At 42.3% G+C, this 12,803-nt stretch overlaps 1 protein-coding gene across 2 annotated transcripts in view; it reads right to left on the bottom strand.

Moving 5' to 3' along the window:
• The window catches only part of lrp2a (low density lipoprotein receptor-related protein 2a), a 46,506-nt gene that overhangs the window by 21,752 nt on the left and 11,951 nt on the right, over positions 1-12,803 (bottom strand). For both annotated transcript variants that reach the window (XR_008829000.1, XM_056388976.1), the window contains exons 13-39: positions 12,575-12,781; positions 12,285-12,487; positions 11,942-12,082; positions 11,546-11,749; positions 10,737-10,929; positions 9,895-10,020; positions 9,626-9,756; positions 9,313-9,450; positions 8,925-9,206; positions 8,554-8,793; positions 8,016-8,135; positions 7,395-7,511; positions 6,856-7,236; positions 6,495-6,509; positions 5,872-6,120; positions 5,047-5,258; positions 4,729-4,913; positions 4,374-4,602; positions 4,038-4,215; positions 3,694-3,822; positions 2,661-2,827; positions 2,284-2,427; positions 1,974-2,083; positions 1,399-1,576; positions 1,056-1,269; positions 690-929; positions 319-507 (exon numbers count right to left, since the gene is read on the bottom strand). Coding sequence is in view for 1 of the 2 variants with exons in the window: in XM_056388976.1 (XP_056244951.1) it covers positions 319-507; positions 690-929; positions 1,056-1,269; positions 1,399-1,576; positions 1,974-2,083; positions 2,284-2,427; positions 2,661-2,827; positions 3,694-3,822; positions 4,038-4,215; positions 4,374-4,602; positions 4,729-4,913; positions 5,047-5,258; positions 5,872-6,120; positions 6,495-6,509; positions 6,856-7,236; positions 7,395-7,511; positions 8,016-8,135; positions 8,554-8,793; positions 8,925-9,206; positions 9,313-9,450; positions 9,626-9,756; positions 9,895-10,020; positions 10,737-10,929; positions 11,546-11,749; positions 11,942-12,082; positions 12,285-12,487; positions 12,575-12,781 (4,922 nt within the window). In the remaining variant the exon portion in view is untranslated. The remainder of the gene's footprint in view (positions 1-318; positions 508-689; positions 930-1,055; positions 1,270-1,398; positions 1,577-1,973; positions 2,084-2,283; positions 2,428-2,660; positions 2,828-3,693; positions 3,823-4,037; positions 4,216-4,373; positions 4,603-4,728; positions 4,914-5,046; positions 5,259-5,871; positions 6,121-6,494; positions 6,510-6,855; positions 7,237-7,394; positions 7,512-8,015; positions 8,136-8,553; positions 8,794-8,924; positions 9,207-9,312; positions 9,451-9,625; positions 9,757-9,894; positions 10,021-10,736; positions 10,930-11,545; positions 11,750-11,941; positions 12,083-12,284; positions 12,488-12,574; positions 12,782-12,803) is intronic.

The following is a 12,803-nucleotide window of genomic DNA, read 5'->3' as shown; positions in this document are numbered from 1 at the left end:
GTTAGCTATGATAGGTCACAATGAAAATAAAAATCTTACTAGCTGACATTATGATGGTGGTATCAATACATGACAGATTTTTTGTTATGCCTTACGGTATCGTCTGTGTGGGACACTAATTTCAGGACCATCACCTCCACAACAAGTGCCTGAGATCATCATTTACCTTCATCTAAAGTGTCATATAAGCGTTGCAGAAATACTTCACGTGGTAACATAAAATAAAAGGCTTCTGTGAAAAGTTTTGTTTGCTGCTTTGACTTAATTGCACATTCGTACAAAACAAAAACTGAGCTGTGAGCTGACACACCAGCATACCTGCGGCCCAGTCCACAGCAATGCCCCGTATCCCGTTGCGTCCTATTCCAGATGTCACAATGCTACGTAATCCCGAGCCATCTGGCTTAATGCGTCTGACCCCGTTCTGTGTCGCCACAGTGCTGCTGAAGTCACACCAGTAGATGAGGCCAGAAGCCATGTGTACATCAATGTGTAAAGCATTACGTCCTGAAAGAGGATAACCCAGTCATTACATTACTGTTACTTCAAAGACAATAACCAAATCATGAACAAGTGATTTTAAGTTACTCAGTCAGTCAGTTAAAAGTTAATGAGCATTTTAGAATAAATTTTTATATAACTTTATATATGTAACATGGTAAATAACACAGTAAATGAGAATCACTGACCTCTCCCAGCCACAGGCACCATGGCCTCAGAGTGGTCTGCTCCTTCCAGACTGAAGCCTTTGATTGCAGACAAGGTAGAGATGACGACATAGGACTGGTAGGGAGCACAGGTCCTGTTGTCAGCATTGAGTTTAAAACCCGTGGCACACGCACAAGTAAACAGACCCTGCGGCCGGGGCAGGCAAAGCTGCTCACACACTCCCACATTGTTGGTGCAGCCGTTGGATGTACCTGCAGAGTCTGAGTTTGTTTTTTGAGAGAACACAGTGTGACGAACACAAGAAAATGCAGCACGTCAAAGAACAGACGACAGTGAATAAGAACTGTGTATTTTTCCCATTGATGATGTTTACTTGCGTTACTCACTTTCTCTATAATGCACTTTTAGAACTCTGAGACCCGAAACATTGTCTCGCAGCACAACCTTGTTGGCACCCGTGGACTTGTCCACGCGCTCTATGACCTCAAAGTCGCGGTCAGTGAAGTACAGGTAGTTCTGATGGACAGCCACACCCCAGGGGTGAGACAGGCCTGTCACTATGGTGATACGGTTACTCCCATCTGGATCACCACGCTCAATCTGTGGAGATTCAATGCCAGGCAGGCAGTGAAATGCAGTAACTATATCTTGTACAATCACCAACATTAATGTAAATATCATTGTACATTTGTGAACACTTTACAGAATGAACTGAATGTGAAGACCCACCGTGCCAGTGCTTGTTACAGCCCAGTACAGCTTGTTCTCTTGGATGTCTAGGGTGAGGAACTCAATGTGATCTAGGTTGTTGGTGAACAGGGTGACAGGGTTTAAGCCGTCCATGTCTGCAGATGCCACCTTGGCAGGAATGCCACTCTCTGTTCCCTGGTCTGTCCAGTACAGTTTGCTTCAAAGACACGTACAAATGGAGGTGAGACATTTTCAATTTAGTCCTGGATCTACTGTATATCCTTCTTATTACTTTTTAACAGTCTTACACTTTATAGTCAAATAACAGAGATACAAACTGTCTAAATCATGGACCAAGAGCTGAAGGCATAGTCATATTATCAAAATAAGTGTTGCAAAGTTTTCATACGGGAGGGAAAAGGGATGGTTTAGAAGTTATTTTCATGTTTCTTAATCGTACTCCTTTGTACGGTGCTGGGGTCTGCGAGTGCAGTGTGGTATTCAGTAACACTGGTTCTCTCTAGAGGCAGAGCAGGTGGCGATGAGGAGGCTGTTAGAGCTCAGTAGCTGTGGGGATGAGGGACTGTGCCAGGACTGTGTTAAATGGGGCTTACCCACGTGCTGGGTCCACTGCGATGCCAACAGGACTGCCAGCGCCAGTTGGAGAGCCGTTATTTGTGATTAGAGTTTTCCGGTACTGTACCTCCCCTCTCAACTTCAAAACCTGGCCGAGCACAAACACAAACAGACGCATTTATTGTTCTGCGTGTTGTGACACTGCGTTTATTTACACTTCATCTCTGGTTATTGCAATCACAAAAAAAAACAAGACTGACTGGGATAATGCCATGTGAAGCTGGTAATAACTGTAAAAAAAAAAAAAAAAAAAAAAACAACCACAGGGCAAAGTATTATTTGTCACACCTCAATAGACTGTGTAGTTGGATTGGTGTAGTACAGGTTCTCTGTTAACCAGTCCAAGGCCAGGCCGACAGGGGAGCCAAGGATGGCTGCAGGGGCAAACTCTGTCCTGTTAGTACCGTCTGATTTCACCCTGTGGATCTCACCCTGGTGGAGAAAGGAAGACAGATTGATCTCAACCCCTGCTGAATATGGATGTATAGAATGAACCTAGCGTTATGTTTTTAATATGTTTGTTACTATTAACCCTGTTTCCCAAAAGTTCTGAACTTAACTTTGACATGGCCAGTTACATTACAGTACAGTATGTCTCCTGTACGCTTATTACAAAAACAGATTAAGAGCTAGGAAAGAAATTGTGTCTTTGGATAGTTACTTACCGGGTGCTCCACCCAGTAGATGGCCTGCTCATTGTCATCAAAGTCAACATCATAGCCATTCTGAAGCCCAGCAACAGGAACCATAGCATCATTACTCTTGTCATCGGGGTTCAAGGAAATGCCATAAATGATGCTGTCTCTCACAACCACCAGGAAAGGATCCTCAACTACAAGTAAAAGAGATAAAGAAAAAGCAGTCAATAAACACTAAAAAACAAACAAAGATAAACAAAAGCTACATCAATGTGTCTTCTAATTCCGATCAAAATACTCGTATCCTCAACTAGAATTTTTGTCAAGGCTCTGAATTACTTAAAAATTAAAAAAATTACCAAAGTAATTCTGAAACCGGGCTCGGAAAGCACTTTTCCTGGATGTGGACTTGGTAATACAAAACTAACAGCTGCTTTCAGTGTATGATATCTGGTGCCAAATAGGAATCCCAAGATGACGGGCCTTTATCTATATAGAGGATTGACTGGTGACAGTTGGTTCCACAATCTGATTTGCTTTGTCATCAGAGATTAGAATCGATGAATGGTTGTGGGGCATTTTCATTCTTGGATAATCGTTGGCCTGAGGGGGAGACTGTGTTCTGCTTGGCTTGAATGGGCTGAAACCTGAGATGAGTTAAGCTGTTGACCTAGGGGGGACTCCTTGGACCTTGAATTAAAGGTCCCTTGTCTTCCCAAGACCTTGAAAGACACGCTTATATGATTCTCAATATTTATGACTGGAACAGCAGTTTACAAGAGAATCTAAATGGGAGACTGTTGACAAGTGCCTGGATCGATGTATGATACGGGTTTACTGTTTTCAAAGATTTCCCTTCTTAGCAACATTAAGATGGCCACAAATAGAGCACCTTTCTCAGCATCATTTCTGCAATGACAAGTTTTCTCTTTTACAACAATCACCACAGCTAAGACGAATACCTAATGAGTGCATCAACATTATCAACTGCATGTGACCTGACTTCCTTTTTCATCAAACTGAGTGATGAGTGTTTTCCTCCATTTGGCAGGATGCATACCTCTGGTGCAGGTGATTTGGTCGGCTGCCAGTGTCCAGCCCGAGGGGCAGGCACATGAGTAGTACCTTGGTCCCACAGCAGAAAGCAGACAGATATGAGTGCAGGGGCTCCTCAGGCAGTGATTTTCACCTGCAAATTGTCAAACCACAAAAATCACATGCAATAACCACAAGAAGTATGAGAAAATAATCTTCACGGGTTTTTTAAACCTAATTACAGAAACAATGGACCTGCTGCATCATTATCAACCAAATGTATTCAAGTGGCCAACACAATGGTCATTATCAGCTAATACTGATGGAGTTACTTTATTTATTAGTTTATTTTCATTATCTTTGCCATACCTGCTGGCTGCCTGGCTGGGTGTACTGCCACCAGACCCATGGGCTGAGGGAGGTTGAACAGCATCACTGTTTGGTTCTCCCCATGCCACTTATGGGCTCGCATCACACGGTTGATGTATCTGTCGGTCCAATACACAAAATCCTCAAAAATGGTAATTGCGTGGGGATGTTGCAGTACCTTTTCATAGAGAGTAGCAAAAGAAAAAAAGTGTTTCTTACACATACTATTCACAAGGAAATTGTTTGTGCTCTGTTCACTTATTATCAACATAAATAAAATCTATACAGATAATTCAGAAAAAGTGTCAGAATAAAGTCTGCCTTTCACACACTCACCAGGTCACTGGCCAGAACTTGTTTCCTGTTGTTGCCATTATAATCGCAGTAGTCAATGAAATCCAAGTAGGCATCAGCAAAGTACAACAAATTGTTTGGGTAGTCTATGGTTAGACCATTGGGCCAGTACAGCTTGTTGCTTACGATAACAGTCCTCAAATTTCCATCCATGCTGGCCCTCTCAATGCGGGGGTTCCTTCCCCAGTCGGTCCAGAACATCAGGTGAGCACTGCGAAACAAACGGCCCTCTTTAAACACAGCTAAAAACAGCTTTAATAATTAAACGCTGTTACATGCATTGCATTCTAAGACACACAGATTTTAAAACAAAATTGTTTCTCTGAAAATCACTGACCTGTCTCTTGGGTCTAGCACCAGGCCTCGAGGATTGGTGACATTTTCACTCACTAATACAGTCCGATGGGTGCCATCCAGCTTAGACACTTCAATTGTCTCCAAGACATAGTCAGTCCAGTAGAGGTTCCTGCCCACCCAGTCTACAGCGAGGCTTTCTGTCACCGTCACTCCACTGTCAAATATCTGTCCACAAGAGACTCATTCTCAGTTAAAGCTGTTTACTGATGATGCTGTCACTACATGTATAGCTCAGAATATAAACACAAAAATGTTTAGTGCAATACGTCTGTAACAAAACGGAACAAATCAATCTCACCACAGTTCTATCACTGCCATTTTTGTGAGCGCTCCAGATTCTGTCCTGGCTCGTATCGGACCAGTATACACGGTCAGTGACTGAGTCAAAATCTAGGGCCACAATGTTGCGTCCATCTCGAACCATTGAACGGACCACGTTGGGCTGAGCGGTGATGTCATCTTGTACAATCTGATTTCGACTAGCCACGAGCAAGAAGGCCTGACGAGAATCTGTAAACAGACATCAAATCTCTGTTACCTATATTTCATGTCCATTCTCATGCTAATAAGAGCACTTATTAGCTTTCGCATGTTTACCAAAACTATACAACAGGACTGTTAAACAGATCCTACTCAAATGGCAATCCTTGGGGAATGCACTTTTGTCCAAATAATGAACTATTGTATTGCAAAGCCTTTCAGCAGGTTATCTGTGTGGAAGAGGAGCTCATGTCAGGCACGCTCCCCATAAACAGCCCTTTGTTGGTGATTATGTCCTAATTACACCAGTGATGGCCAGTGAGTGACATATATGTTATTTGCCTTATCTAAAGAAATCAGAGCAGCAAAGAGAGACACAGGAGAAGAAAGACAGTGTGTCAGTCTCGCAGTCTGGGGGCCAAGCTCCCCCTTATAATAGCTCATTCCAGCCCCACAGCCAACACAGCAGAGTAAACTGATATATGTGCTGTATAGGCAAATTATGTTGGCATCCAAATTACTGTAACACTAATAGTATGCCTATTTCCTATTTTACTGCATTACAAAATTATAGGTTCTTATTTACAACTACCAGGGGAGCAATATGTTCCTTCCACAAAAGGTCGACATAATCCCTCCTCACCTGAGGCCTTGCAGGTACGCTGGTCTGCTTCCAGAGTGTAGCCATCCTGGCAGTGGCAGCGGAAAGAGCCTCTCTCATTAAAGCAATGCTGGCTACAAAGTCCAGGGGGATTACACTCATCTATGTCCTCACAGGTTTTGGAGTCATTGCTCAGCTGATAACCAACAGGGCACGTGCACTGGGCCCCAAACGGCCCCTGGATACAGCCGTGGGTGCAGCCAGCATTGTTGTCAGAACAGCTCTCCTGATCTGAGTTGAAAGCAGACAACAGTTTAGTAGTGAAAAGTTAAGATTGCAGCTGAAACCAAGTAAGTGATTACTCACACAACACAAACTGAAAATCTGTTGTATGTACGCTGCACAAATGATAATGAACAACGAAGTACTATCTACTTTCATTAAGTGTTCTTCGAATTGCTTTTTAATAGCTTTTTATGCATATTTATGGAACATTATTGTTATATGTACGATACACATTCTAATAGCAACAACGATTTTCATCTGATTACGCCTTGAAACAAATATATGACCATTAAAATAGTTAATAGAGATATTGTTTATGTTGAAAAATTGATCAAAACTACTTGCAGCATTTCTACCAATGATTGAGAGTTTGTTCCTACCTGGCAAAGGCTCATCTGAAAGTTGTGAGAAAGGCAAGAAAGGAAAATCACATATCATTTCAAGGTTAATACAGGTCAAATCACACACATGCATGATTTTAACACAAAGACAAACAGATAACATTTAACACAAGATTTCTGTGAAATGAAGTCACTCCTGTTTATAGAATACAAGAACTACAAAAAATGTTGTTGCATTAAACAAAATCAGTTTGATCGTGTTTATCATGTGATGTGAAAATGTAATTGAATTTGAGGAGACCAACAAACTTGGAAATGTAATAAAACAATCAAGTCTCCCTGGTAAACAAAGAACATGTGCCATGCTGACTCAGATGACAAAAGCAGGGAACAGACTTACTGCAGAGAGGAGACTCATCAGCACCGTTGGGGCAGTCAGGAGTGTTGTCACACACTGTGGTGAGGTTGATGCACACGCTGTGGCCAGGGCACTGCCACTGCCAGCTTGGACATCGGAAAGGCGGCGTGGGGCAGTCTCGTTCATCACTCATGTCCCTGCAATCATTGTCCCCATCACAAATCCAACTGCGTAACACGCAGTTTCCATTGTCACAGCGGAACAGAGAGGACGGGCAAGTGCGAGGTGGGCAGGCATGGTGTTCGTCACTGCCGTCCTCGCAGTCTGGGTGACCATCACACTCCCAGGTAGATGGGACACAGCTGCCGTCTGACTGGCACTGAAACTCACTCTCGTGGTGGCACATCCCTGGAAGCCTGGTGGCTGAAATACATTATGAAACACCACAAACAACATGTTAGCACAGGCCAAAGTGAATACAAATTCAAACATACTATTAGCAACCATACACATAATTATGCAAGACTGAGTAACGCTTCAGTAATATAACCTCTGATCAAAGGAAGTATTTAAATACTTACGACAGCCTTGCTCATCTGAGCGATCACTGCAATCAAAGACTCCATCACATCGGTAGTAAGAGTTGATACACTGGTGACCACTGGAGCACTTGAACTCATTCACAGTGCAGTTGTAGACTGAAAAATCCAGTTGAGTATGTTAATGCTGATATTTAAAATTTCTGCAGTTGTGCATGTATGCTGAGCTCCACTGTTGTGCAACACAAGTAATGAGATCAATAGACTAAGAGGTTTAGCAAATGCTTGTTGAATTTTACAGAGCATTCAATTGACCTCTACAACTTTTTCAGCATGTTTAGCTAATAAAAACAGAGTGCTGCTGAATGCATGAATGACTGAACAAATTAATTAATTATTCTCCTTTGGGAAAAGGGCAGATAAAGCTCCAGCCTGCAATATGTCACAATGAGAGGCAATGCTGAAGCAAGTTTACAGTTCGGTCATGGGGAAGTCTACATGGTCATGAGATCTGATGCAATAGATCTGATCTGATTTTATTAGTTATTGAAATACAAGCAGAATGAAATATAAACAGATTTTATCCAGTACACAAGAATGTGCTCTAAGTTAACACCAGATGAGACTACTGACTATACTGTAAGCATATATCCAGGTACTCACTGCATCCCTGCTCGTCTGCTCCATCCACACAGTCCCTGTCCCCATCACAAACATAGTGGGGATCTATACAGCGATGGTCTGGACACTGAAACTGTCCTGGATGGCAAGTGTTTCCCAGATCTGTCAACACATATTGCAAGAAAATGAACCTTGGCATATGAGTTTATCTCTGGGCCACTAAATATAAAACCACACAGGTCTTAATTGAAAGGAACAAAAACTATGCTTCAGTATTAATCTGATTAATGTTACTATGTGACTATTAACCACCTTTCATCGCTATGTTTTTATAATTACATATAGGTTCATTTATCACTTCATCAAAAAGTGTGCATTAAATTAATTTCATTGCATATTCAACTCACTCTTTAGACAGTTTGTCTGCTTCTTGTCATATTTGGTGTGTTTCTTGAAACAAAGTTCTGTCACTGTAATGAATATGGACTGCTCCTGCCTAATTTGTGTTCAGAATTGCTAAAACAAGTCCCTAAGCAAATTCTATTAATTTTAAGCATATAGTCTATATAGGGATACTCACGACAGTCAGCTTCATCTGAGCTGTCCCCACAGTCATTATCAGTGTCGCAACGCCAGGTATGTGGGATGCAACGGCGGTTGGCACAGGTAAACTGATTGGCAGGGCACGTTCCAGGCACCTGTGTAGGGCAGTTGTTCTCATCGCTGTTATCAAAACAGTCATTGTGCCCATCACAGCGCCATCCTGCAGGCACACAGCGCTGATTGGCACAGGTGAATGCAGAGGGGGAGCAAGTGGAGTCTGAAAAAAGAGATCATCTTGATTAATCTTGAGCTGAATTTAAAAAAAAAAACAGGGCATGAAATTGTTTTTTACTATTGTCAGTCAAGTCAGAATAGTACAATCAACTGGGTTAACAAAAAAAGCCTTACTGTTAATTCCACAGTTGACTTCATCACTGTTGTCATGGCAGTCGTCAACACCATCGCATCTGTAGCTGTTTGGGACACATTTGCCGTTGCCACAGGAGAAGGAGTTGGCTCCGCACTGCAGTGTGGGGGGCTCATTGGAAGGGTCCTCCACACACGTCTGTTGGTTGGGCGACAGCTTCATGCCATACGGGCAGCCACACACCCTCTGTGAGTCTGGGGCTGGGAAGCAGAAGTGGCTGCAGTCTCCATTAGGATTTGTCTGCCTGTTGCAGAGGTTGGAACCTAAGAAGGGGAGTAGAGGGTAATTACCAGGAATATGACTAACAAGTGGGAGCTGCAGCTACTCATGAATAGCAAAGTGAGACGAGGAGTGAATAAAGCTACTGACCAATCTGAGAGTTGGAGTTAAAAGACTTGACATGCATAATGTGGCTGATTCCTCTTCTGATAATGACCATCTCCCCACCATCGGTCTTGCGCACACGTACAATGCCACCCAGACGCCAGTCAGTGAAATATGCATAGCCTTCATGAGACACGAGCAATAGAGCACAACCTCAGTTATTTTATCTTTCATCACCTCCTGGTAACAGTAATTGCTCTTTTGACATGAAAAGTATTTAAGCAAGGATGGCAAACCTATTCAAATACATTGTCCTGTGCAGGATCTTTATAGGCAACTTTATGCCAGGGCTTATTACCTTCAAATATGGTGAGGCCAAATGGATGGGAGATCTGGGTTATGCGGTCCAATGAAAGTCTGTTCTTTCCATCAAAACTGCTGTGCTCAATTTTGTCAAAGAAAGCATCCACCCAATATAGACGCATTGAGCTGGATGGAGAAAAAAAGCAAGGAGACAAGACAATGGGTTAAAAAAAAAGAAAAATTATATCAATCTTGATTGTAATAAAGAAGGTGAAATTGTGGGACTGCTCTTTTTGGCGCATGGCTGTAGGACTTTTGGCTCACCTCCAGTCAATAGCTAGGCCATTTGGCCAGCCAAGAGTAGTGTTTACAATAGACAGGGCATGTGACCCGTCAGCCCATGCCCTCATAATCTTGGCTGGTCGGTACCAGTCAGTCCAAAAAATATACCTGTCAAAGCAAAATAAACAAGGATTAATGTCACATTTCATTCAAAAATCTACCTTCTCTGAATACTTTGAAACATCTACCGTGGTGACAAAAACCCTATTTATTTAGATTTATTTTTGGATTCTTCTACCTTATAGAGTTTTTCAGTTTAAGCCAACTTCTTAGTGTTCGCTACAATACTGCCCTTCACGCTGAACTAATCTCAGCTGTTGGACACAGAAGCCTTATGACTTTGACGCTATTGGAAATAACAGCTTGTTCTAAATAAGGATTCTTTTTATCAGGTGGGGGCTTAATTACAGGACATTCAATGAATGGCTGAGTACATCTTACAGTGTGTGGTCAGACTTCCCTATCCTTAAAAGCAAAAACAGATACAATACAAATACAATTACTATAAAAACCTCTTGTATATTTTTTTTTATCCATTTAGATATTCTAAACAATAATTTCACAGATTAAAGTATAGAATATTCAGTTTTCACGGGTTGTAAACTGGCTTAAAGCTCTTTTATTCAGATATATTGGGGCGTCATGGTATGATGAATAGTAATATTGCCCTATGCAATAAACCTAAAATGTGCAATTTTAGAGGTGGCCCTGCATTGCCCAAATAATCTCCTTGTGGAGGAGGGTTAGCAAAATGTCAATATTTGCTTTAAAGAAACAACAGCACCAAAATAGTAATATTGTTTTCCTATCTAATATTGATTTACCCAATGAGAGGGTGCACCACAATGGCCCTCGGGTTGTTGAGGTTACGTATGATGGCTCTTCTGGACTTATCAGCGAGCCTCATGACAGATATGCTCCTGTATCGTGGGTCAGTCCAGTAGAGGTTTTTTGAAATCCAGTCGTAAGCCAGGTCCTCCACTCCATCCACTCTATTGGCTGCCAGTACCTCCCTGCCTGTGCAGATCAAAGGAGTCAGACCACCGTTTACCACAGAGATGAAAGAGGAACACATTTAAATAAATAGGCTGTCAGCTTGCATTTTCCCCATGTGGACCAGACAGAAAAAACTAGAGCAGCTCCAAAAACAACATCACTGATCAGAGCAGTGGTGTTTCTGCTTGCCGATTATCATATTAGTAACTGCTTTTCACTATTAAAGTGATCATTTAGAAACTAAACATCAACAAACTGCTCGGTAAAACACCCTTGAGTAGTCTGTTGTCAGCCGTTTTCAGCCATTTTCAGGTGATTAGTTTGAGATGTGGGTTGATTATATGATCCATTTCCACTGTCCATTCACTCCCCCATTGTACCAGTCGGCCCCATCAGGCACTCCCTTAACTCCCTGTATAAGCCTGGCTGAATCACATGGTAGAGCTCTCTGCTAGGAAAGAAATTATCCAAGGATGTAAGCACAGGGAAAACACTGGAAACATTTTAGCTGCTGATAGTTTTCCATACTCCACAACCACAATGTCTTTCCTCGTATTTTTATTCTGTTGTTAATATGTGAATGTCTACAGTAATAAGGATATTCTAGTTCGGCTATAGCAACAGACATGATGCTAACCTGTCCCATTCACTTTCTGTTTGTAGATAATGTCTTTGGCTGTGTCTGAGAAGAAGATTGCATCGTCTTCGGCACTAAAATCCACCCCAACAAAGTAGGAGGGTGATCCAGTGACGGGCAGGATGATGTCTTCCTGAGAGGAAAGGTTGAAGGGGATCCCTCTTACAGCCAGCTGGCTGGAGAAGAGCAGAAACTGCCTCACAGCTGCAAATAGGATTACAGAAGACCTTTAGAAACAAAAGCCATCCATGCCAAAGATATTCAGCCAAACAAAAACATCATGACAAAACAAGTAAGGGTTACTCAAGATGAAACCATGGCTGGTTGCTGCATAGGTGAATTACGTATAAAAATACTGAGGTCTGTTCAAGAAACAGAGGAGAAATGTTCTTTTACCCAAACATCGCTTTCCATCAGCATGTAGGTCATAGCCAATGCGACATTTGCAGCGGTAACCCAGTCCTCCATTGTCACTCCTGTGACTCAGAACACAGATCTGCTCACATCCGCCTCTGTCTACACTGCAAGGGTTTGGCACTGAAAACAACACAAAAAATTATGGATTGTGATCTTTGACTTTTGTGTTTGTAGCTCTTCCTTTGGAAGTTACATGGCAAAAATCTGGCTAAATGTACACTGTGCTACTGTAGCATGAACTGTGAGAACTACGAAAAACTTTTAGCTGCATCAGGACCACTCTGAACAAAAAGACTAATTTGGCTCAGTGAGAGGGGCTTACCGTGTGGCTGTTTCAGCTGATGTATCACTGCTACTCCATGAGGAGTCTGAGATGTACTGTAAACCACCTGAGGACTGCTGTCAGTGAACTTGTTGGCTTTCATCACAGCCATCTTGGTCCAGTCCGTGAAATAGACATTGTGCTCAAACAGACTGATGCCAAATGGATGTGGGACCACAGAACCTCCATGGACCACTGTTTTTCTATTTAAAAAAATGGTGATGACACTGATACCTTAGAATATAAATGCAAAAAAATGTTTTTTGAGGAATAACATATGACATATTTACCTGTGAAGGCCATCATATGTTGCAGTTTCGATGTAGTCATAACGACTGTCAACCCAGTAGATGCGTTTGGCCTCAATGTCCAGTGTGATACCAGCTGGCCAGCCCAGTTTACTCCCAATGATCCCGTTACGGTTTGTACCATCCATGAAAGCCCGCTCCAGGCCTGGTTGTCCATTCAGTGCCTCCCAATCTGAGAAGAACATATACCTGTGAAAGGAGGGGAAAAGTT

The sequence above is a fragment of the Seriola aureovittata genome, chromosome 11 (assembly GCF_021018895.1).
Source record: "Seriola aureovittata isolate HTS-2021-v1 ecotype China chromosome 11, ASM2101889v1, whole genome shotgun sequence".
NCBI lineage: Eukaryota > Metazoa > Chordata > Actinopteri > Carangiformes > Carangidae > Seriola > Seriola aureovittata.
This window is presented reverse-complemented; position numbering and strand designations above follow the sequence as displayed.